Source organism: Oncorhynchus masou, chromosome 6 (genome assembly GCF_036934945.1).
Source record: "Oncorhynchus masou masou isolate Uvic2021 chromosome 6, UVic_Omas_1.1, whole genome shotgun sequence".
In the NCBI taxonomy this organism is placed as follows: Eukaryota; Metazoa; Chordata; class Actinopteri; order Salmoniformes; family Salmonidae; genus Oncorhynchus; species Oncorhynchus masou.
In genome coordinates, this window is record NC_088217.1 from 9,518,532 (window position 1) to 9,545,446 (window position 26,915).

Sequence of the window (26,915 nt, forward strand, 5' to 3'; positions counted from 1 at the left end):
CCCTACAAAAAGTTGTTATAATCCATAGTCTCAAATTAAGATCCTACATCTGTACTACACAGACTTGGGGCCAAATACTATTTGAGTTTTGGATTTAGCCTGGAGTGCCAGATGGACAGGGTTTGTAGTTTTCTATTAAAAGAAACTCAATAAAATCACAGATAAATTATATGAAATGATTCCAAATACCATTTGAACCCAGGTCTGCCATTCGGACCCAGACTAATTGATTTATCGGCATTTCATTCTGACATGGATTTGAAGTGATTAGCTTTGCATGTGAATGAATGCAGTAGGACCCTAGTGTGATTATAAAGACGAGCTGGAGACTAGTCTATTCACCGACAAATTAACCTGGGCTGAGATGAAAATGGGGAAGGGATATAGAATAACGGAAGGAGGGTTTAGAAGCTGAGTGGAATATTGATTGGTGTGTGTGTGTGTGGGGGGGGGCGACATCAATCATTAACTGTGCGTACGGACGGACTGAAAGAGGTGAGGGACTCTTGTCACTTTGTTGGAACTGTGTTGCTAGGCTTTAGAACCAGACTGCTGTCACAGCATTTCGGAAAGAAACAGGGCAAAGCAGAGCCAAGACAAGTCTACTGTACTGTGTAGCCTACATGGTCAAATGCACCAACCCATCCAAGTACATCCAACCTTACTTCAGCCAGAAATACCAACTACTGCATTGAAACAACGGCTTCATCCCAATAATCTCTCCTTTCTCTTGAAGTGTACACAAGTTCACTTGATTTGAAAGGAAATGACTGAGATAAGAAGACTCCCTCAAGCCCATGTCTCCACCAATCCAATGCATTTAGATTTGTAGGGAAGTAGTGAACACTTCAGGAGAAAGGAGCTATTATTGGGAGTTACCCAATATAACGTCAGTAGCACAGCCCAGTTCTCACCTGGCATGATGACATCGGGGAAGCCCAGCTTGCGTGTAATGGCCACGCCCCTATTGAAAATCATAGGGTTCTCTCTCCTGATTTGTTCCATCTCTCCTCTCAGCAGCCGGAGAGAGATTATCAGACCTGAGGAGAAGACAGAGAGAGAGATTATCAGACCTGAGGAGAAGACAGAGAGAGAGATTATCAGACCTGAGGAGAAGACAGAGAGAGAGATTATCAGACCTGAGGAGAAGACAGAGAGAGAGATTATCAGACCTGAGGAGAAGACAGAGAGAGAGATTATCAGACCTGAGGAGAAGACAGAGAGAGAGATTATCAGACCTGAGGAGAAGACAGAGAGAGAGATTATCAGACCTGAGGAGAAGACAGAGAGAGAGATTATCAGACCTGAGGAGAAGACAGAGAGAGAGATTATCAGACCTGAGGAGAAGACAGAGAGAGAGATTATCAGACCTGAGGAGAAGACAGAGAGAGAGATTATCAGACCTGAGGAGAAGACAGAGAGAGAGATTATCAGACCTGAGGAGAAGACAGAGAGAGAGATTATCAGACCTGAGGAGAAGACAGAGAGAGAGATTATCAGACCTGAGGAGAAGACAGAGAGAGAGATTATCAGACCTGAGGAGAAGACAGAGAGAGAGATTATCAGACCTGAGGAGAAGACAGAGAGAGAGATTATCAGACCTGAGGAGAAGACAGACAGACCTGAGGAGAAGACAGAGAGAGAGATTATCAGACCTGAGGAGAAGACAGAGAGAGAGATTATCAGACCTGAGGAGAAGACAGAGAGAGAGATTATCAGACCTGAGGAGAAGACAGAGAGAGAGATTATCAGACCTGAGGAGAAGACAGAGAGAGAGATTATCAGACCTGAGGAGAAGACAGAGAGAGAGATTATCAGACCTGAGGAGGAGACAGAGAGAGAGATTATCAGACCTGAGGAGAAGACAGAGAGAGAGATTATCAGACCTGAGGAGAAGACAGAGAGAGAGATTATCAGACCTGAGGAGAAGACAGAGAGAGAGATTATCAGACCTGAGGAGAAGACAGAGAGAGAGATTATCAGACCTGAGGAGAAGACAGAGAGAGAGATTATCAGACCTGAGGAGAAGACAGAGAGAGAGATTATCAGATATGAGGAGAAGACAGAGAGAGAGATTATCAGACCTGAGGAGAAGACAGAGAGAGAGATTATCAGACCTGAGGAGAAGACAGAGAGAGAGATTATCAGACCTGAGGAGAAGACAGAGAGAGAGATTATCAGACCTGAGGAGAAGACAGAGAGAGAGATTATCAGACCTGAGGAGAAGACAGAGAGAGAGATTATCAGACCTGAGGAGAAGACAGAGAGAGAGATTATCAGACCTGAGGAGAAGACAGAGAGAGAGATTATCAGACCTGAGGAGAAGACAGAGAGAGAGATTATCAGACCTGAGGAGAAGACAGAGAGAGAGATTATCAGACCTGAGGAGAAGACAGAGAGAGAGATTATCAGACCTGAGGAGAAGACAGAGAGAGAGATTATCAGACCTGAGGAGGAGACAGAGAGAGAGATTATCAGACCTGAGGAGAAGACAGAGAGAGAGATTATCAGACCTGAGGAGAAGACAGAGAGAGAGATTATCAGACCTGAGGAGAAGACAGAGAGAGAGATTATCAGACCCGAGGAGAAGACAGAGAGAGAGATTATCAGACCCGAGGAGAAGACAGAGAGAGAGATTATCAGACCCGAGGAGAAGACAGAGAGAGAGATTATCAGACCTGAGGAGAAGACAGAGAGAGAGATTATTAGACCTGAGGAGAAGACAGAGAGAGATTATCAGACCTGAGGAGAAGACAGAGAGAAAGATTATCAGACCTGAGGAGAAGACAGAGAATCAGACCTGAGGAGAAGACAGAGAGAGATTATCAGACCTGAGGAGAAGACAGAGAGAGACAGACCTGAGGAGAAGACAGAGAGAGAGATTATCAGACCTGAGGAGAAGACAGAGAGAGAGATTATCAGACCAGAGGAGAAGACAGAGAGAGAGATTATCAGACCTGAGGAGAAGACAGAGAGAGAGATTATCAGACCTGAGGAGAAGACAGAGAGAGAGAGATTATCAGACCTGAGGAGAAGACAGAGAGAGAGATTATCAGACCTGAGGAGAAGACAGAGAGAGAGATTATCAGACCTGAGGAGAAGACAGAGAGAGAGATTATCAGACCTGAGGAGAAGACAGAGAGAGAGATTATCAGACCTGAGGAGAAGACAGAGAGAGAGATTATCAGACCTGAGGAGAAGACAGAGAGAGAGATTATCAGACCTGAGGAGAAGACAGAGAGAGAGATTATCAGACCTGAGGAGAAGACAGAGAGAGAGATTATCAGACCTGAGGAGAAGACAGAGAGAGAGATTATCAGACCTGAGGAGAAGACAGAGAGAGAGATTATCAGACCTGAGGAGAAGACAGAGAGAGAGATTATCAGACCTGAGGAGAAGACAGAGAGAGAGATTATCAGACCTGAGGAGAAGACAGAGAGAGAGATTATCAGACCTGAGGAGAAGACAGAGAGAGAGATTATCAGACCTGAGGAGAAGACAGAGAGAGAGATTATCAGACCTGAGGAGAAGACAGAGAGAGAGATTATCAGACCTGAGGAGAAGACAGAGAGAGAGATTATCAGACCTGAGGAGAAGACAGAGAGAGAGATTATCAGACCTGAGGAGAAGACAGAGAGAGAGATTATCAGACCTGAGGAGAATATATAGTAGGACGTAGGATATATAGGATATATATATATATATATATAGAGAGAGAGAGAGAGAGAGAGAGAGAGAGAGAGAGAGATTATCAGACCTGAGGAGGAGAAAAGAGAGAGACAGAGAGAGATTATCAGACCTGAGGAGGAGAGGATAGAGAGAGAGATTATCAGATTTAGGAGGAGACAAATAAGAATAGTTTCCAGTTAGTGGTCATTTTCTGTTTAAATCTGATCTGAGGGTGGATTGGGGACAACAGACAAGACATGTTCACATAATTTTCATGATTTATTCATAATAGAAAATAAGTAAAAACAAGAGTAAAATTGAAAGAGCAACAAATCCTCATTAAAAGACCTTGATCCCTTCCCAGAAGGCAATATGATTTTCTTCAGCAGCTTTAAAAACAATGTCAATGTCTACTAATGAGGGGCAACTAATATTTAAAGATGTTATAATATTTTATTGATAGTGCACGTTTAAAAATTAGTTTTAGATGGCTCTGGAGGTCAGTGTACATATCACGACTTCCACCGTGGTCCCTCTCCTTGTACGGGCGGTGCTCAGCGGTCGTCGTCGCTGGCCTACTCGCCATCACCATCACCGGCCTACTAGCCATCACCTGCCTACTAGCCATCACCTGCCTACTAACCGTCACCATCACCGGCCTACTAACCATCACCATCACTGTCCTACTAGCCATCACCGTCCTACTAGCCATTCCCATCACCGGTCTACTAACCATCACCATCCTACTAGCCATCACCATCACCGGTCTACTAGCCATCATCGTCCTACTAGCCATCACCATCACCGTCCTACTCGCCATCACCGTCCTACTAGCCATTCCCATCACCGTCCTACTAGCCATCACCGTCCTACTAGCCATCACCATCACCAGCCTACTAGCCATCACCGGCCTACTAGCCATCACCATCACCGGCCTACTAGCCATCACAATCACCGTCCTACTAGCCATCACCATCACCAGCCTACTAGCCATCACCGGCCTACTAGCCATCACCGGCCTACTAGCCATCACCGGCCTACTAGCCATCACCGGCCTACTAGCCATCACCGTCCTACTAGCCATCACCATCACCGGCCTACTAGCCATCACCATCACCGGCCTACTAGCCATCACCATCCTACTAGCCATCACCGGCCTACTAGCCATCACCATCCTACTAGCCATCACCTGCCTACTAGCCATCACCGGCCTACTAGCCATCACCATCACCGTCCTACTAGCCATCACCATCACCGGCCTACTAGCCATCACCATCACCGTCCTACTAGCCATCACCATCACCAGCCTACTAGCCATCACCGGCCTACTAGCCATCACCATCCTACTAGCCATCACCATCACCGGCCTACTAGCCATCACCATCACCGTCATACTAGCCATCACCATCACCATCCTACTAGCCATCACCGGCCTACTAGCCATCACCGGCCTACTAGCCATCACCTGCCTACTAGCCATCACCATCACCGGCCTACTAGCCATCACCGGCCTACTAGCCATCACCATCCTACTAGCCATCACCATCACCGTCCTACTAGCCATCACCATCCTACTAGCCATCACCATCACCGGTCTACTAGCCATCACCGGTGTACTAGCCATCACCATCACCGGCCTACTAGCCATCACCGGCCTACTAGCCATCACCAGTGTACTAGCCATCACCGGCCTACTAGCCATCACCATCACCGGCCTACTAGCCATCACCGGCCTACTAGCCATCACCGTCCTACTAGCCATCACCGGCCTACTAGCCATCACCATCACCGGCCTACTAGCCATCACCGTCCTACTAGCCATCACCATCACCAGCCTACTAGCCATCACCGGCCTACTAGCCATCACCATCACCGGCCTACTAGCCATCACCATCACCGTCCTACTAGCCATCACCATCACCAGCCTACTAGCCATCACCGGCCTACTAACCATCACCATCCTACTAGCCATCACCATCACCGGCCTACTAGCCATCACCATCACCGTCATACTAGCCATCACCATCACCATCCTACTAGCCATCACCGGCCTACTAGCCATCACCGGCCTACTAGCCATCACCGTCCTACTAGCCATCACCGGCCTACTAGCCATCACCTGCCTACTAGCCATCACCTGCCTACTAGCCATCACCATCACCGGCCTACTAGCCATCACCGGCCTACTAGCCATCACCATCCTACTAGCCATCACCATCACCGTCCTACTAGCCATCACCATCCTACTAGCCATCACCATCACCGGTCTACTAGCCATCATCGTCCTACTAGCCATCACCATCACCGTCCTACTCGCCATCACCGTCCTACTAGCCATTCCCATCACCGTCCTACTAGCCATCACCGTCCTACTAGCCAACACCATCACCAGCCTACTAGCCATCACCGGCCTACTAGCCATCACCATCACCGGCCTACTAGCCATCACAATCACCGTCCTACTAGCCATCACCATCACCAGCCTACTAGCCATCACCGGCCTACTAGCCATCACCATCCTACTAGCCATCACCATCACCGGCCTACTAGCCATCACCATCACCGTCCTACTAGCCATCACCGGCCTACTAGCCATCACCTGCCTACTAGCCATCACCATCACCGTCCTACTAGCCATCACCGGTGTACTAGCCATCACCATCACCGTCCTACTAGCCATCACCGGCCTACCTGCCATCACCAGTGTACTAGCCATCACCATCACCGGCCTACTAGCCATCACCATCACCGGCCTACTAGCCATCACCGTCCTACTAGCCATCACCGGCCTACTAGCCATCACCGTCCTACTAGCCATCACCATCACCGGCCTACTAGCCATCACCATCACCGGCCTACTAGCCATCACCATCCTACTAGCCATCACCGGCCTACTAGCCATCACCATCCTACTAGCCATCACCTGCCTACTAGCCATCACCGGCCTACTAGCCATCACCATCACCAGCCTACTAGCCATCACCATCACCGGCCTACTAGCCATCACCATCACCGGCCTACTAGCCATCACCATCACCGTCCTACTAGCCATCACCATCACCAGCCTACTAGCCATCACCGGCCTACTAGCCATCACCATCCTACTAGCCATCACCATCACCGGCCTACTAGCCATCACCATCACCGTCCTACTAGCCATCACCGGCCTACTAGCCATCACCTGCCTACTAGCCATCACCATCACCGTCCTACTAGCCATCACCGGTGTACTAGCCATCACCATCACCGTCCTACTAGCCATCACCATCACCGTCCTACTAGCCATCACCGGCCTACTAGCCATCACCAGTGTACTAGCCATCACCGGCCTACTAGCCATCACCATCACCGGCCTACTAGCCATCACCGGCCTACTAGCCATCACCGTCCTACTAGCCATCACCGGCCTACTAGCCATCACCATCACCGGCCTACTAGCCATCACCGTCCTACTAGCCATCACCATCACCAGCCTACTAGCCATCACCGGCCTACTAGCCATCACCATCACCGGCCTACTAGCCATCACCATCACCGTCCTACTAGCCATCACCATCACCAGCCTACTAGCCATCACCGGCCTACTAACCATCACCATCCTACTAGCCATCACCATCACCGGCCTACTAGCCATCACCATCACCGTCATACTAGCCATCACCATCACCATCCTACTAGCCATCACCGGCCTACTAGCCATCACCGGCCTACTAGCCATCACCGTCCTACTAGCCATCACCGGCCTACTAGCCATCACCTGCCTACTAGCCATCACCTGCCTACTAGCCATCACCATCACCGGCCTACTAGCCATCACCGGCCTACTAGCCATCACCATCCTACTAGCCATCACCATCACCGTCCTACTAGCCATCACCATCCTACTAGCCATCACCATCACCGGTCTACTAGCCATCATCGTCCTACTAGCCATCACCATCACCGTCCTACTCGCCATCACCGTCCTACTAGCCATTCCCATCACCGTCCTACTAGCCATCACCGTCCTACTAGCCAACACCATCACCAGCCTACTAGCCATCACCGGCCTACTAGCCATCACCATCACCGGCCTACTAGCCATCACAATCACCGTCCTACTAGCCATCACCATCACCAGCCTACTAGCCATCACCGGCCTACTAGCCATCACCATCCTACTAGCCATCACCATCACCGGCCTACTAGCCATCACCATCACCGTCCTACTAGCCATCACCGGCCTACTAGCCATCACCTGCCTACTAGCCATCACCATCACCGTCCTACTAGCCATCACCGGTGTACTAGCCATCACCATCACCGTCCTACTAGCCATCACCGGCCTACCTGCCATCACCAGTGTACTAGCCATCACCATCACCGGCCTACTAGCCATCACCATCACCGGCCTACTAGCCATCACCGTCCTACTAGCCATCACCGGCCTACTAGCCATCACCGTCCTACTAGCCATCACCATCACCGGCCTACTAGCCATCACCATCACCGGCCTACTAGCCATCACCATCCTACTAGCCATCACCGGCCTACTAGCCATCACCATCCTACTAGCCATCACCTGCCTACTAGCCATCACCGGCCTACTAGCCATCACCATCACCAGCCTACTAGCCATCACCATCACCGGCCTACTAGCCATCACCATCACCATCCTACTAGCCATCACCGGCCTACTAGCCATCACCGGCCTACTAGCCATCACCTGCCTACTAGCCATCACCATCACCGGCCTACTAGCCATCACCGGCCTACTAGCCATCACCATCCTACTAGCCATCACCATCACCGTCCTACTAGCCATCACCATCCTACTAGCCATCACCATCACCGGTCTACTAGCCATCACCGGTGTACTAGCCATCACCATCACCGGCCTACTAGCCATCACCGGCCTACTAGCCATCACCAGTGTACTAGCCATCACCGGCCTACTAGCCATCACCATCACCGGCCTACTAGCCATCACCGGCCTACTAGCCATCACCGTCCTACTAGCCATCACCGGCCTACTAGCCATCACCATCACCGGCCTACTAGCCATCACCGTCCTACTAGCCATCACCATCACCAGCCTACTAGCCATCACCGGCCTACTAGCCATCACCATCACCGGCCTACTAGCCATCACCATCACCGTCCTACTAGCCATCACCATCACCAGCCTACTAGCCATCACCGGCCTACTAACCATCACCATCCTACTAGCCATCACCATCACCGGCCTACTAGCCATCACCATCACCGTCATACTAGCCATCACCATCACCATCCTACTAGCCATCACCGGCCTACTAGCCATCACCGGCCTACTAGCCATCACCGTCCTACTAGCCATCACCGGCCTACTAGCCATCACCTGCCTACTAGCCATCACCTGCCTACTAGCCATCACCATCACCGGCCTACTAGCCATCACCGGCCTACTAGCCATCACCATCCTACTAGCCATCACCATCACCGTCCTACTAGCCATCACCATCCTACTAGCCATCACCATCACCGGTCTACTAGCCATCATCGTCCTACTAGCCATCACCATCACCGTCCTACTCGCCATCACCGTCCTACTAGCCATTCCCATCACCGTCCTACTAGCCATCACCGTCCTACTAGCCAACACCATCACCAGCCTACTAGCCATCACCGGCCTACTAGCCATCACCATCACCGGCCTACTAGCCATCACAATCACCGTCCTACTAGCCATCACCATCACCAGCCTACTAGCCATCACCGGCCTACTAGCCATCACCATCCTACTAGCCATCACCATCACCGGCCTACTAGCCATCACCATCACCGTCCTACTAGCCATCACCGGCCTACTAGCCATCACCTGCCTACTAGCCATCACCATCACCGTCCTACTAGCCATCACCGGTGTACTAGCCATCACCATCACCGTCCTACTAGCCATCACCGGCCTACCTGCCATCACCAGTGTACTAGCCATCACCATCACCGGCCTACTAGCCATCACCATCACCGGCCTACTAGCCATCACCGTCCTACTAGCCATCACCGGCCTACTAGCCATCACCGTCCTACTAGCCATCACCATCACCGGCCTACTAGCCATCACCATCACCGGCCTACTAGCCATCACCATCCTACTAGCCATCACCGGCCTACTAGCCATCACCATCCTACTAGCCATCACCTGCCTACTAGCCATCACCGGCCTACTAGCCATCACCATCACCAGCCTACTAGCCATCACCATCACCGGCCTACTAGCCATCACCATCACCGGCCTACTAGCCATCACCATCACCGTCCTACTAGCCATCACCATCACCAGCCTACTAGCCATCACCGGCCTACTAGCCATCACCATCCTACTAGCCATCACCATCACCGGCCTACTAGCCATCACCATCACCGTCCTACTAGCCATCACCGGCCTACTAGCCATCACCTGCCTACTAGCCATCACCATCACCGTCCTACTAGCCATCACCGGTGTACTAGCCATCACCATCACCGTCCTACTAGCCATCACCATCACCGTCCTACTAGCCATCACCGGCCTACTAGCCATCACCAGTGTACTAGCCATCACCGGCCTACTAGCCATCACCATCACCGGCCTACTAGCCATCACCGGCCTACTAGCCATCACCGTCCTACTAGCCATCACCGGCCTACTAGCCATCACCATCACCGGCCTACTAGCCATCACCGTCCTACTAGCCATCACCATCACCAGCCTACTAGCCATCACCGGCCTACTAGCCATCACCATCACCGGCCTACTAGCCATCACCATCACCGTCCTACTAGCCATCACCATCACCAGCCTACTAGCCATCACCGGCCTACTAACCATCACCATCCTACTAGCCATCACCATCACCGGCCTACTAGCCATCACCATCACCGTCATACTAGCCATCACCATCACCATCCTACTAGCCATCACCGGCCTACTAGCCATCACCGGCCTACTAGCCATCACCGTCCTACTAGCCATCACCGGCCTACTAGCCATCACCTGCCTACTAGCCATCACCTGCCTACTAGCCATCACCATCACCGGCCTACTAGCCATCACCGGCCTACTAGCCATCACCATCCTACTAGCCATCACCATCACCGTCCTACTAGCCATCACCATCCTACTAGCCATCACCATCACCGGTCTACTAGCCATCATCGTCCTACTAGCCATCACCATCACCGTCCTACTCGCCATCACCGTCCTACTAGCCATTCCCATCACCGTCCTACTAGCCATCACCGTCCTACTAGCCAACACCATCACCAGCCTACTAGCCATCACCGGCCTACTAGCCATCACCATCACCGGCCTACTAGCCATCACAATCACCGTCCGACTAGCCATCACCATCACCAGCCTACTAGCCATCACCGGCCTACTAGCCATCACCATCCTACTAGCCATCACCATCACCGGCCTACTAGCCATCACCATCACCGTCCTACTAGCCATCACCGGCCTACTAGCCATCACCTGCCTACTAGCCATCACCATCACCGTCCTACTAGCCATCACCGGTGTACTAGCCATCACCATCACCGTCCTACTAGCCATCACCGGCCTACCTGCCATCACCAGTGTACTAGCCATCACCATCACCGGCCTACTAGCCATCACCATCACCGGCCTACTAGCCATCACCGTCCTACTAGCCATCACCGGCCTACTAGCCATCACCGTCCTACTAGCCATCACCATCACCGGCCTACTAGCCATCACCATCACCGGCCTACTAGCCATCACCATCCTACTAGCCATCACCGGCCTACTAGCCATCACCATCCTACTAGCCATCACCTGCCTACTAGCCATCACCGGCCTACTAGCCATCACCATCACCAGCCTACTAGCCATCACCATCACCGGCCTACTAGCCATCACCATCACCGGCCTACTAGCCATCACCATCACCGTCCTACTAGCCATCACCATCACCAGCCTACTAGCCATCACCGGCCTACTAGCCATCACCATCCTACTAGCCATCACCATCACCGGCCTACTAGCCATCACCATCACCGTCATACTAGCCATCACCATCACCATCCTACTAGCCATCACCGGCCTACTAGCCATCACCGGCCTACTAGCCATCACCTGCCTACTAGCCATCACCATCACCGGCCTACTAGCCATCACCGGCCTACTAGCCATCACCATCCTACTAGCCATCACCATCACCGTCCTACTAGCCATCACCATCCTACTAGCCATCACCATCACCGGTCTACTAGCCATCACCATCGCCGTCCTACTAGCCATCACCATCACCGGCCTACTAGCCATCACCATCGCCGTCCTACTAGCCATCACCATCGCCGTCCTACTAGCCATCACCGTCCTACTAGCCATCACCGTCCTACTAGCCATCACCATCACTGGCCTACTAGCCATCACCATCCTACTAGCCATCACCGTCCTACTAGCCATCACCAGCCTACTAGCCATCACCGTCCTACTAGCCATCACCTGCCTACTAGCCATCACTGTCCTACTAGCCATCACCATCACCGGTCTACTAGCCATCACCATCCTACTAGCCATCACGATCACCGTACTACTAGCCATCACCATCACCAGCCTACTAGCCATCACCATCACCGGCCTACTAGCCATCACCGTCCTACTAGCCATCACCGGCCTACTAGCCATCACCATTACCGGTCTACTAGCCATCACCATCCTACTAGCCATCACCATCACCGGTCTACTAGCCATCACCATCCTACTAGCCATCACCATCACCGGTCTACTAGCCATCACCATCGCCGTCCTACTAGCCATCACCATCGCCGTCCTACTAGCCATCACCGTCCTACTAGCCATCACCGTCCTACTAGCCATCACCATCACCGGCCTACTAGCCATCACCATCCTACTAGCCATCACCGTCCTACTAGCCATCACCGGCCTACTAGCCATCACCGTCCTACTAGCCATCACCTGCCTACTAGCCATTACTGTCCTACTAGCCATCACCATCACCGGTCTACTAGCCATCACCATCCTACTAGCCATCACGATCACCGTACTACTAGCCATCACCATCACCAGCCTACTAGCCATCACCATCACCGGCCTACTAGCCATCACCGTCCTACTAGCCATCACCGGCCTACTAGCCATCACCATTACCGGTCTACTAGCCATCACCATCCTACTAGCCATCACCATCACCGGTCTACTAGCCATCACCATCCTACTAGCCATCACCATCACCGTCCTACTAGCCATCACCATTACCGTCCTACTAGCCATCACCGGCCTACTAGCCATCACCATCACCGGTCTACTAGCCATCACCATCCTACAAGCCATCACCATCACCGGTCTACTAGCCATCACCATCCTACTAGCCATCACCATCACCGGTCTACTAGCCATCACCTTCCTACTAGCCATCACCATCCTACTAGCCATCACCATCACCGGTCTACTAGCCATCACCATCCTACTAGCCATCACCATCACCGGTCTACTAGCCATCACCATCACCGGTTTACTAGCCATCACCGTCCTACTAGCCATCACCATCCTACTAGCCATCACCATCACCGGTCTACTAACCATCACCATCCTACTAGCCATCACCATCACCGGTCTACTAGCCATCACCTTCCTACTAGCCATCACCATCCTACTAGCCATCACCATCACCGGTCTACTAGCCATCACCATCACCGGTCTACTAGCCATCACCGTCCTACTAGCCATCACCATCCTACTAGCCATCACCATCACCGGTCTACTAACCATCACCATCCTACTAGCCATCACCATCACCGGTCTACTAGCCATCACCATCACCGGTCTACTAACCATCACCATCCTACTAGCTATCACCATCACCGGTCTACTAGCCATCATCGATCCATGTTTCCTTTTCCGTTTGGCAGTTGAAACGTTGGTAATTACATTTTTGCATCTGAGCTCCTAGAGTGTGCGGCTCTCTTTTATTTTTATTTTCAAGTTTCTACTCCGCTAGCCAGCACCTCGTCTTAAATAGGTGTGCGTTTCTTTTTCTTCTAGATTGTTTTCATTCACACCTGGTTTTCATTTGCTTTCATTTCTGTGTGTATATTTACCCCTGTTTCCCCACTTAGGTTTGTGCGGGATTATTTTTCATGTTGCTCGTTGAGGTTTTCCTCAGTTTATTCACGTGTGTACAGTGTTGTAGGTAAAGTAAGGAGCCTTGTTTCTTCTCCTTCCGTGAGTGAATGTGTGTTCCTTTGTCTTGGCCGTTTATTGGTATTGTACCTGACACATTTTGGACTTGCCTATTAAAGACGCTACTTTTGACATCTCTGCTCTCCTGCGCTTGACTACCTTAGCCACCTCAGTACAAAGTCGCAACAATACAGTACTTCAGTGAGGGGAAGAGGAGAGGAGGACCTTAGAAAGCATTTTTTTATTGCAATTTTTTGGGCAGCAAATGGCCAGACATTAGAAGATGGTGCGAGCATGGACAAATAATGTAACTCAAGCCTGAAGCGACTTCATCTACTATTGCAGACACTATGGCATTATGCTATCATCAAACCATCACCACCCATTGCCTCACCCACTGTCAGTGTGTGTGTGTGTGTGTATGTGTGTGTGTGTGTGTGTGTGTGTGAGCGTGGACTTTTAACATAAAGAGAGCATTTTCTATTCTGCTTGCCTTTTTCTCAACCATTTAAAAGCCTGAGGTATTGTAGCTGCAGTTGTTTGAAGTTTCATACATATTGAATGGCTCCCTGAGGATGCTAACAGCTAACCAACTCGGAGCTGAACAGCTGCTGAAACAGAAACTCCCACGGATGTACAGAGAAGAGGCGAGGAAGGTATTCTGCTTTTCTGTCATTATGTTTCAGTCTAAAATGGACAAAAGATTACTACAGAATAAATCAGTCTGCTTCTCATATTACCCTCAGCAGCTGGCTCAATCAGAAGGAAAAGTTTAGAAAGAAAAAAGTCAGACCTTCTCCAAGTATAATGTGACGTGGTGACTCTATGTTATGGGTAGATGGGGACTATAGTGACTCTATGTTATGGGTAGATGGGGACTATAGTGACTCTATGTTATGGGTAGATGGGGACTATAGTGACTCTATGTTATGGGTAGATGGGGACTATAGTGACTCTATGTTATGGGTAGATGGGGACTATAGTGACTCTATGTTATGGGTAGATGGGGACTATAGTGACTCTATGTTATGGGTAGATGGGGACTATAGTGACTCTGTTATGGGTAGATGGGTAGATGGGGACTATAGTGACTCTATGTTATGGGTAGATGGGGACTATAGTGACTCTATGTTAAGGGTAGATGGGGTATAGTGACTCTATGTTATGGGTAGATGGGGACTATAGTGACTCTATGTTATGGGTAGATGGGGACTATAGTGACTCTATGTTATGGGTAGATGGGGACTATAGTGACTCTGTTATGGGTAGATGGGTACTATAGTGACTCTATGTTATGGGTAGATGGGGACTATAGTGACTCTATGTTATGGGTAGATGGGGACTATAGTGACTCTATGTTATGGGTAGATGGGTAGATGGGGACTATAGTGACTCTATGTTATGGGTAGATGGGCACTATAGTGACTCTATGTTATGGGTAGATGGGGACTATAGTGACTCTGTGTTATGGGTAGATGGGTAGATGGGGACTATAGTGACTCTATGTTATGGGTAGATGGGCACTATAGTGACTCTATGTAATGGGAAGATGGGGACTATAGTGACTCTATGTTATGGATAGATGCGGACTATAGTGACTCTATGTTATGGGTAGATGGGGACTATAGTGACTCTATGTAATGGGAAGATGGGGACTATAGTGACTCTATGTTATGGATAGATGCGGACTATAGTGACTCTATGTTATGGGTAGATGGGGACTATAGTGACTCTATGTTATGGGTAGATGGGTAGATGGGGACTATAGTGACTCTATGTTATGGGTAGATGGGGACTATAGTGACTCTATGTTATGGATAGATGCGGACTATAGTGACTCTATGTTATGGGTAGATGGGGACTATAGTGACTCTATGTTATGGGTAGATGGGGACTATAGTGACTCTATGTTATGGGTAGATGGGTAGATGAGGACTATAGTGACTCTATGTTATGGGTAGATGGGGACTATAGTGACTCTATGTAATGGGTAGATGGGGACTATAGTGACTCTATGTTATGGGTAGATGCGGACTATAGTGACTCTATGTTATGGGTAGATGGGGACTATAGTGACTCTATGTTATGGGTAGATGGGGACTATAGTGACTCTATGTTATGGGTAGATGGGGACTATAGTGACTCTATGTTATGGGTAGATGAGGACTATAGTGACTCTATGTTATGGGTAGATGGGGACTATAGTGACTCTATGTTATGGGTAGATGGGGACTATAGTGACTCTATGTTATGGGTAGATGGGTAGATGAGGACTATAGTGACTCTATGTTATGGGTAGATGCGGACTATAGTGACTCTATGTTATGGGTAGATGGGGACTATAGTGACTCTATGTTATGGGTAGATGCGGACTATAGTGACTCTATGTTATGGGTAGATGGGGACTATAGTGACTCTATGTTATGGGTAGATGGGGACTATAGTGACTCTATGTTATGGGTAGATGGGGACTATAGTGACTCTATGTTATGGGTAGATGGGGACTATAGTGACTCTATGTTATGGGTAGATGGGGACTATAGTGACTCTGTTATGGGTAGATGGGTACTATAGTGACTCTATGTTATGGGTAGATGGGGACTATAGTGACTCTATGTTATGGGTAGATGGGGACTATAGTGACTCTATGTTATGGGTAGATGGGTAGATGGGGACTATAGTGACTCTATGTTATGGGTAGATGGGCACTATAGTGACTCTATGTTATGGGTAGATGGGGACTATAGTGACTCTGTGTTATGGGTAGATGGGTAGATGGGGACTATAGTGACTCTATGTTATGGGTAGATGGGCACTATAGTGACTCTATGTAATGGGAAGATGGGGACTATAGTGACTCTATGTTATGGATAGATGCGGACTATAGTGACTCTATGTTATGGGTAGATGGGGACTATAGTGACTCTATGTAATGGGAAGATGGGGACTATAGTGACTCTATGTTATGGATAGATGCGGACTATAGTGACTCTATGTTATGGGTAGATGGGGACTATAGTGACTCTATGTTATGGGTAGATGGGTAGATGGGGACTATAGTGACTCTATGTTATGGGTAGATGGGGACTATAGTGACTCTATGTTATGGATAGATGCGGACTATAGTGACTCTATGTTATGGGTAGATGGGGACTATAGTGACTCTATGTTATGGGTAGATGGGGACTATAGTGACTCTATGTTATGGGTAGATGGGTAGATGAGGACTATAGTGACTCTATGTTATGGGTAGATGGGGACTATAGTGACTCTATGTAATGGGTAGATGGGGACTATAGTGACTCTATGTTATGGGTAGATGCGGACTATAGTGACTCTATGTTATGGGTAGATGGGGACTATAGTGACTCTATGTTATGGGTAGATGGGGACTATAGTGACTCTATGTTATGGGTAGATGGGGACTATAGTGACTCTATGTTATGGGTAGATGAGGACTATAGTGACTCTATGTTATGGGTAGATGGGGACTATAGTGACTCTATGTTATGGGTAGATGGGGACTATAGTGACTCTATGTTATGGGTAGATGGGTAGATGAGGACTATAGTGACTCTATGTTATGGGTAGATGCGGACTATAGTGACTCTATGTTATGGGTAGATGGGGACTATAGTGACTCTATGTTATGGGTAGATGCGGACTATAGTGACTCTATGTTATGGGTAGATGGGGACTATAGTGACTCTATGTTATGGGTAGATGGGGACTATAGTGACTCTATGTTATGGGTAGATGGGGACTATAGTGACTCTATGTTATGGGTAGATGGGGACTATAGTGACTCTATGTTATGGGTAGATGGGGACTATAGTGACTCTATGTTATGGGTAGATGGGGACTATAGTGACTCTATGTTATGGGTAGATGGGGACTGTAGTGACTCTATGTTATGGGTAGATGCGGACTATAGTGCCTCTATGTTATGGGTAGACGGGGACCATAGTGCCTCTATGTTATGGATAGATGAGGACTATAGTGACTCTATGTTCTGGGTAGATGCGGACTATAGTGCCTCTATGTTATGGGTAGATGGGTAGATGGGGAATATAGTGACTATGTTATGGGTAGATGGGGACTATAGTGCCTCTATGTTATGGGTAGATGCAGACTATAGTGCCTCTATGTTATGGGTAGATGGGTAGATGGGGACTATAGTGACTCTATGTTATGGGTAGATGCGGACTATAGTGCCTCTATGTTATGGGTAGATGGGTAGATGGGGACTATAGTGACTATGTTATGGGTAGATGGGGACTATAGTGCCTCTATGTTATGGGTAGATGGGGACTATAGTGCCTCTATGTTATGGGTAGATGGGTAGATGGGGACTATAGTGACTATGTTATGGGTAGATGGGGACTATAGTGCCTCTATGTTATGGGTAGATGGGGACTATAGTGCCTCTATGTTATGGGTAGATGGGGACTATAGTGCCTCTATGTTATGGGTAGATGGGTAGATGGGGACTATAGTGACTCTATGTTATGGGTAGATGGGGACTATAGTGACTCTATGTTATGGGTAGATGGGGACTATAGTGCCTCTATGTTATGGGTAGATGCAGACTATAGTGCCTCTATGTTATGGGTAGATGGGTAGATGGGGACTATAGTGACTCTATGTTATGGGTAGATGGGGACTATAGTGACTCTATGTTATGGGTAGATGGGGACTATAGTGACTCTATGTTATGGGTAGATGGGGACTGTAGTGACTCTATGTTATGGGTAGATTGGTAGATGGGGACTATAGTGACTCTATGTTATGGGTAGATGGGGACTATAGTGACTCTATGTTATGGGTAGATGGGGACTATAGTGACTCTATGTTATGGGTAGATGGGGACTGTAGTGACTCTATGTTATGGGTAGATGGGGACTATAGTGACTCTATGTGGGTAGATGGGGACATAGTTACTCTATGTTATGGGTAGATGGGGACTATAGTGACTCTATGTTATGGGTAGATTAGGACTATAGTGACTCTATGTAATGGGTAGATGGGTAGATGGGGACTATAGTGACTCTATGTTATGGGTAGATTGGGACTATGGTTATGTGGTAAAGAAATATATTCAAGAGAAATAGATCAAAATGGTGCTATATCATTCAACAATCATAATATGTAGAGACACATATGTATAGTACTGAGTCAATGTGTAGGGGTACCAGGTAGTAATGAGGCTATATACAAGGAGTACCAGTACTGAGTCAATGTGTAGGGGTACCAGGTAGTATTGAGGCTATATACAAGGAGTACCAGTACTGAGTCAATGTGCAGGGGTACCAGGTAGTAATGAGGCTATATACAAGGAGTACCAGTACTGAGTCAATGTGCAGGGGTACCAGGTAGTAATGAGACTATATACAAGGAGTACCAGTACTGAGTCAATGTGCAGGGGTACCAGGTAGTAATGAGGCTATATACAAGGAGTACCAGTACTGAGTCAATGTGCAGGGGTACCAGGTAGTAATGAGGCTATATACAAGGAGTACCAGTACTGAGTCAATATGCAGGGGTACCAGGTAGTAATGAGGCTATATACAAGGAGTACCAGTACTGAGTCAATGTGCAAGGTATTTGAAGTAATTGAGATAATACAGTACGTACATGTTGGTAGGGGTAAAAGTGACAAGCCAATCGGGATATATAATAGACAGAGTAGCAGCAGCATATGTCAAAGCGTGTCTATGTGTGAGTATGTGTTTGTGGCGTCAATATGCACATGTGTGTGTGTGTGTGTTTTGTGTGTGTGAGTGTACAGTGCATTCGGAAGGTATTTAGACCCCTTGACTTTTTACACATTTTGTTACGTTATGAAGCCACTCCTCAATAAAAAGGCACATGACAGCCCACTTGGAGTTTGCCAAAAGGCACCAAAAGACTCTCAGACCATGAGAAACAAGATTCTCTGTTCTGATGATACCAAGATTGAACTCTTTAGCCTGGATGCCAAGGATCACGTCTGGAGGAAACTTGGCACCATCTCTACGGTGAAGCATGGTGGTGGCAGGATCATGCTGTGGGGATGTTTTTCAGTTGCAGGGACTGGGAAACTCGTCAGGATCGAGGGAAAGATGAAGGGAGCAAAGTACAGAGAGATCCACACAGCCAATACAACACAGGTGTCTGAATGTCCTTCAGTGGCCCAGCCAGAGGCCTGAATTGAACCCGATTGAACATCTCTGGAGAGACCTGAAAATAGCTGTGCAGAGACACTCCCCATCCAACCTGACAAAGCTTGAGAGGATCTGCAGAGAAAAATGGTAGAAACTCCCCAAATACAGATGTGCCAAGCTTGTAGCATCATTCCCAAGAAGACTCGAGGCTGTAATCACTGCCATAGGTGCTTCAACAAAGTACTAAGTAAATGTGTCTGAATACTTATGTAATTTTCAATACATTTCCTTTGTCATTATTTGGTATTATGACTTGGGGGTAGAAGCTGTTAAGGAGCCTTTTGGTCCTAGACTTGGTACTCCGGTACCACTTGTCGTGTGGAAGCAGAGAGAACAGTCCATGACTTGGGTGGCTGGAGTCTTAGAAACATTTTTAGAGCCTTCCTCTGACTCCGCCTCTGTAGCGCCTTGCGGTCGAATGCCTCAAACAGCAAGCCAATGTAGATGCACAGTGGACAAACTCCCTAGAAAAGACACAAACCAAGGAAGAGCCGGTCTATGATTGGCACCACAATACCAGGTCTCCCTATAGGCTGTCTCATCGTTGTCAGCGATCAGGCCTACCACCGCTGTGTCAATGGTAAACTTGATGATGGTGTTGGTGTCGTGTAGTCATGGATGAACAATAGTCCCAGGGTCCTTAGCTTAGTGATGAGCTTCGTGGGCACTATGGTGTTGAACGCTGAGCTGTAGTCAATGAACAGCATTCTCACGTAGGTGTTCCTTTTGTTCCTATTGCACCGGACAAATCTCTATTGTGTGGTGCAATAGAGATGGCGTCATCTGTGGATCTGTTGGGGTGGTATGCGAATTGGAGTGGCTCCAGGGTTTCTGGGATGATGGTGTTGATGTGAGCCATGTCCAGCCATCAAAGCATTTCCGGGTTACAGATATGAGTTCTACGGCTCGGTAGTCATTTAGACAGGTTACCTTGGTCTTCTTGGGCACAGGGACTATGGTGGTTTTCTTAAAACATTACAGACACTTGCCAGTTGGTCAGTGGATGCTCTGAGTACATGTCCTGGTAATCCGTCTGGCCCTGCAGCCTTAACCTGAATATTAAAATGTTTAAAGGTCTACTCACATCGGCTATGGAGAGCGAGATTACACAGTCGTCCGGATCAGCTGGTGCTCTCACGCATGGTTCAGTGTTGCTTGCCTTGAAGGCATAGAAGGCATTTTGCTCATCTGGTAGGCTCGCATCACTGGGTAGTTCTCTGCTGAGTTTCCCTTTGTAATCTGTGATAGTTTGCCACATCCGACGAGCGTCAGAGTCGGTGTATTAGGATTCAATCTCAGTCTTATATTAATGTTTTGCTAGTTTGATGATTTGTCAGAGGGCGTAACTGGATTTCTTATATGCGTCCGGATTAGAGTCCTACTCCTTAAAAGTGGCAGTCCCAGCCATTAGCTCAGTGTAGATGTTGCCTGTAATCCATGGCTTCTGGTTGGGATATGTATTTACGGTTAATGTGGGGAAGACAACGTCGATGAAGCTGGTGACTGATGTGTAAAACTCACCAATGCCATTGGATGAATCACGGGACATATTCCAGTCTGCGGTAGTGAAACAGTCCTGTCGCTTAGCATCCACTTCATCGGACCACTTCTGTATTGAGCACGTCACTGGTACTTCCTGTTTGAGTTTTTGCTTGCAAGCAGGAATCAGGAGGATATAGTTATGGTCAGATGTGCCAAATGGAGGGGGAGCTTTGTACGCATCGCTGTGTGTGGAGTAAAGGTGAGTTTTTATCCCTCTAGTTGCACAGGTGACATGCTGGTAGAAATGAGGTAAAACTGATTTCAGTGTTCCTGTATTAAAATCACCGTCCACCAGGAGCGCTGCCTCTGAATGAAGCATTTTCTTGTTTGGCTATGACCCTTTACAACTCGTTGAGTGCGGTCTTAGTGCAAGCATCGGTGTGTGGTGGGTAAATAGACAGCTACGAAAACTACAGATGAAAAGTCTCTTGGTAAATAGTATGGTCTGCAGCTCATCATGAGGAATTCTCAGGCGAGCAGAACCTAGAGACTTCCTGAATAGCACCAGCTGGATTTATACTTTCCATGTCCTTGTTCAGCCATGACTGAGAGAAGTATAGTACATTACAGCTATTGTCCAGCTTTGATGGCTGGACATGCCTCACATCAACACCATCACTCAGCCTTGTCTCTGGATGGTAAGTTGGTGGTTGAAGATATCCCTCTAGTGGTGTGGGGGCTGAGCTTTGGCAAAGTGGGTGGGGTTATATCCTTCCTGTTTGGCCCTGTCCGGGGGTGTCCTCGGATGGGGCCACAGTGTCTCCTGACCCCCTCCTGTCTCAGCCTCCAGTATTTATGCTGCAGTAGTTTATGTGTCGGGGGGCTAGGGTCAGTTTGTTATATCTGGAGTACTTCTCCTGTCTTATCCGGTGTCCTGTGTGAATGTAAGTATGCTCTCTCTAATTCTCTCTTTCTCTCTTTCTTTCTCTCTCTCGGAGGACCTGAGCACTAGGACCATGCCTCAAGACAACCTGGCATGATGACTCCTTGCTGTCCCCAGTCCACCTGGCCGTGCTGCTGCTCCAGTTTCAACTGTTCTGCCTGCGGCTATGGAACCCTGACCTGTTCACCGGACGTGCTACCTTGTCTCTGACCTATTATTTGACCATGCTGGTCATTTATGAACATTTGAACATCTTGGCCATGTTCTGTTATAATCTCCACCCGGCACAGCCAGAAGAGGACTGGCCACCCCTGAAATCCTAGTTCCTCTCTAGGTTTCTTCCTAGGTTGTGGCCTTTCTAGGGAGTTTTTCCGAGCCATCGTGCTTCTACACCTGCATTGCTTGCTGTTTGGGATTTTAGGCTGGGTTTCTGTACAGCACTTTGAGTTATCAGCTGATGTACGAAGGGCTATATATAAATACATTTGATTTTATTTGAACTATATGATTATCCTACCAATGCAGTCCTATCTCAGTGACTGATCCTGAGGACTATGTTATATAACTGGTATGTCAATGACATGTACATTATCTAACTGACTGTCTAAAAACTTAACTGGCCTTCAGATCCTTGATTCCTCCCGCCCTCTCAAAGCTCATTGGAGGAGGAGATCCGACGGGAGGGACATTGGATTCTCTCCTCTAATGAGCTTTGAGGGGGGAAGGCCCTTGATGTACACACTATCAACTAAGATAATGACATTCATATTTGTAGGCTACCAATTACAGAGATTATCGGAGTGAAGGGAAATTATGAGATTGTGTGTCATCCCTGGGAAGGGTTGGACTTGGTACGGGACACACACACACACACACACACACACACACACACACACACACACACACACACACACACACACACTCACTCACTCACTACCTGGGGGGCCTCAATAGTATAACCATGTAAGTACCATAGCCAGAGTCAGGGGTTAGTTTTACATACCATAGTTGGTGCTGGGAGCTGTGTACTTGGTGCTGGATTTTCTTATGATGTTTTCATGGATCTGGTACCACTCATTCTCATTGTTACATCTGTAGGGGAAACAAAGATAGGAAACATCTCTAGGAAACATCTCTAGGAAAGGAAACATCTCTAGTGGACATAAAAATGTTTTGCACTCAAGTGCATTGGCATTCAACTATGTGTGTTGTGTGAGTGAGTGAGTGAGTGAGTGAGTGAGTGAGTGAGTGAGTGAGTGAGTGAGTGAGTGAGCGTGCGTGAGTGTGTGTGTGTGTGTATGTGTGTGAGAGATTTTTGCATTCAATGCATTAATATTTAACTGATCTAAAGAACCTGACTGGATATTTCCTCTGGTAGTGAGAAGGCTACAGTTTTTACGCAATGCAGAAACGAGAGAGAGAGAGAGAGAGAGAGAGAGAGAGAGAGAGAGAGAGAGAGAGGGAGGGAGAAAGAGAGAGAGAGAGAGGGAGGGAGAAAGAGAGAGAGAGAGAGAGAGAGAGAGAGAGAGAGAGAGGGAGGGAGAAAGAGAGAAGAGGAAGAGATTGAGGAGATGTATGGAAAAAAATGCCTCCTCATCTTCCTCTTCCTCAGACTCACTTTCCTCCTCCTCATCTCTCATCATGACCACCTGCCCCCCCCCCCCAAAAGGATCCTTGGGGCCTTTAACCACACCAGCCTCTCCCCTCCCAACTTCTTTCTTCTCCCCCCTTTCCTTTTCCGCTTGACACCCTCCTCCTCCCCCGTCTCTTACACTTCTCCACTATATTCTCCTCATCCACGAGCATAACCTGACTAGACCCAGCCTCAGCTATACCACCATCTCTAACCTGACTAGACCCAGCCTCATCTAAACCACCATCCATAACATGACTAGACCCAGCCTCATCTACACCACCATCCATAACCTGACTAGACCCAGCCTCAGCTATACCACCATCTCTAACCTGACTAGACCCAGCCTCATCTAAACCACCATCCATAACATGACTAGACCCAGCCTCATCTACACCACCATCCATAACCTGACTAGACCCAGCCTCATCTACACCACCATCCATAACCTGACTAGACCCAGCCTCAGCTATACCACCATCTCTAACCTGACTAGACCCAGCCTCATCTAAACCACCATCCATAACATGACTAGACCCAGCCTCATCTACACCACCATCCATAACCTGACTAGACCCAGCCTCATCTACACCACCATATCGAGCCTGACTCGACCCAGCCTCATCTACACCACCATCTCTAATCTGACTAGACACCAGCCTCATCTACACCACCATCACTGGCATGACTAGACACTAGCCTCAGCTACACCACCATCTATAACCTGACTAGACCCAGCCTCATCTACACCACCATCACTGGCATGACTAGACCCAGCCTCATCTACACCACCATCCATAACATGACTAGACCCAGCCTCATCTACACCACCATCTATAACCTGACTAGACCCAGCCTCATCTACACCACCATCTATAACCTGACTAGACCCAGCCTCATCTACACCACCATCCATAACATGACTAGACCCAGCCTCATCTACACCACCATCCATAACATGACTAGACCCAGCCTCATCTACACCACCATCTATAGCCTGACTAGACCCAGCCTCATCTACACCACCATATCTAGCCTGACTCGACCCAGCCTCATCTACACCACCATCTCTAATCTGACTAGACACCAGCCTCATCTACACCACCATCACTGGCATGACTAGACCCTGCCTCATCTACACCACCATCTATAGCATGACTAGACCCAGCCTCATCTACACCACCATCTATAACCTGACTAGACCCAGCCTCAGCTACACCACCATCCATAACATGACTAGACCCAGCCTCTGCTACACCACCATCCATAACATGACTAGGCCCAGCCTCATCTACACCACCATCCATAACATGACTAGACCCAGCCTCTGCTACACCACCATCCATAACATGACTAGGCCCAGCCTCTGCTGCCGGCGTCTCATTGACCTCGATGTCCCCCGCTGGCGCTGGTACCCTCACCTTGTCTACAGCCTTTATGTGGGCACACAAAGCTCTTATGCCCCAAATCCCCACAACTCAAAACAGTGTAGACTATCTGTGCTGGCAAACCCTGCGTAGAGACCCTCCCCATGCCTCACTTTAAAATGCACATTTAGCTGTTGCTCATTGTTATTCAGAAACATGAACACTTGCCTCCGGAACGAAACAACATGCTTCAAACTCTTAAGGATTGGCCACTTTTTTTCAATTTTCACCTAAAATGACATACCCAATTCTAACTGCCTGTAGCTCAGGACCTGAAGCAAGGATATGCATATTGTTGATACCATTTGAAAGGAAACACTTTGAAGTTTATGGAAATGTGAAAGGAATGTAGGAGAATATAACACATTAGATCTGGTAAAAGAAAATACAAAGAAAACAAAACAACCGTTGTTTTGTATTTTTTTTTGTACCATCATCTTTGAAATGCAAGAGAAAGGCCAAAATGTATTATTCCAGCACAGGTGCAATTTAGATTTTGGCCACTAGACGGCAGCAGTGTATGTGCAAAGTTTTAGAGTGATCCAATGGACCATTGCATTTCTGTTCAACCTTTTGTATCAAGGGGGCAGCAGTGTAGCCTAGTGGTTAGAGCATTGGTCTAGTAACCGAAAGGTTGCAAGTTCAAATCCCCGAGCTGACAAGGTACAAAATCTGTCGTTCTGCCCCTGAACAGGCAGTTAACCCACCGTTCCTAGGCCGTCATTGAAAATAAGAATTTGTTCTTAACTGACTTGCCTAGTAAAATTAAGGTAAAAAAAGAATGCCCAAATGTGGCTAATTTGTTTATTCATAACTTTTCATGTGCACTCTCCTCAAACAATAGCATGGTATTATTTCACTGTAATAGCTACTGTAAATTGGACAGTAGCGTTAGATTAACAAGAATTTAAGCTTTCTGCCAATATCAGATATGTCTATGTCCTGGGAAATGTTCTTGTTACTTACATCCTCATGCTAATCGCATTAGCCTATGTTAGCTCAACCGTCCCGCAGGGGACACACCAATCCTGAAGTTTTTTCACGGCATCTGCCAGAAAACCTGCCGACAGTACACGAAAACCGCTAGCAAACTTACCAAAACGACTCGGCTCTTTCCTGATTTGATGACCCGTAATAAACGGAGGCAAATGTGTGACGACCACCCTGGTCAAAGCGGTAGGAAGAGGCAAAATTGGTACTAACACACACCGTACAAATATTCCACTAGCAATGTGCCTACTCACCAAATCTTCTCTTTTCATGAACACAACCACAACTTTGTTCATTCTGGAAGCGGAATGTATAAATTCAGCTCCTACCTGTTCACCGACTGCGAGCAGAACCTCCTCCACTTTAACTCCCTTCTCAGGAACACACCTGAATCCAC

The 26,915-nt window shown here is 48.3% G+C and overlaps 1 protein-coding gene across 5 annotated transcripts in view; it reads right to left on the reverse strand.

Moving 5' to 3' along the window:
• The window catches only part of dock3 (dedicator of cytokinesis 3), a 442,683-nt gene that overhangs the window by 105,968 nt on the left and 309,800 nt on the right, over positions 1-26,915 (reverse strand). For all 5 annotated transcript variants that reach the window (XM_064967497.1, XM_064967500.1, XM_064967498.1 and 2 more), the window contains exons 13-14: positions 23,472-23,560; positions 915-1,040 (exon numbers count right to left, since the gene is read on the reverse strand). In XM_064967497.1, the coding sequence (XP_064823569.1) occupies positions 915-1,040; positions 23,472-23,560 (215 nt within the window). The remainder of the gene's footprint in view (positions 1-914; positions 1,041-23,471; positions 23,561-26,915) is intronic.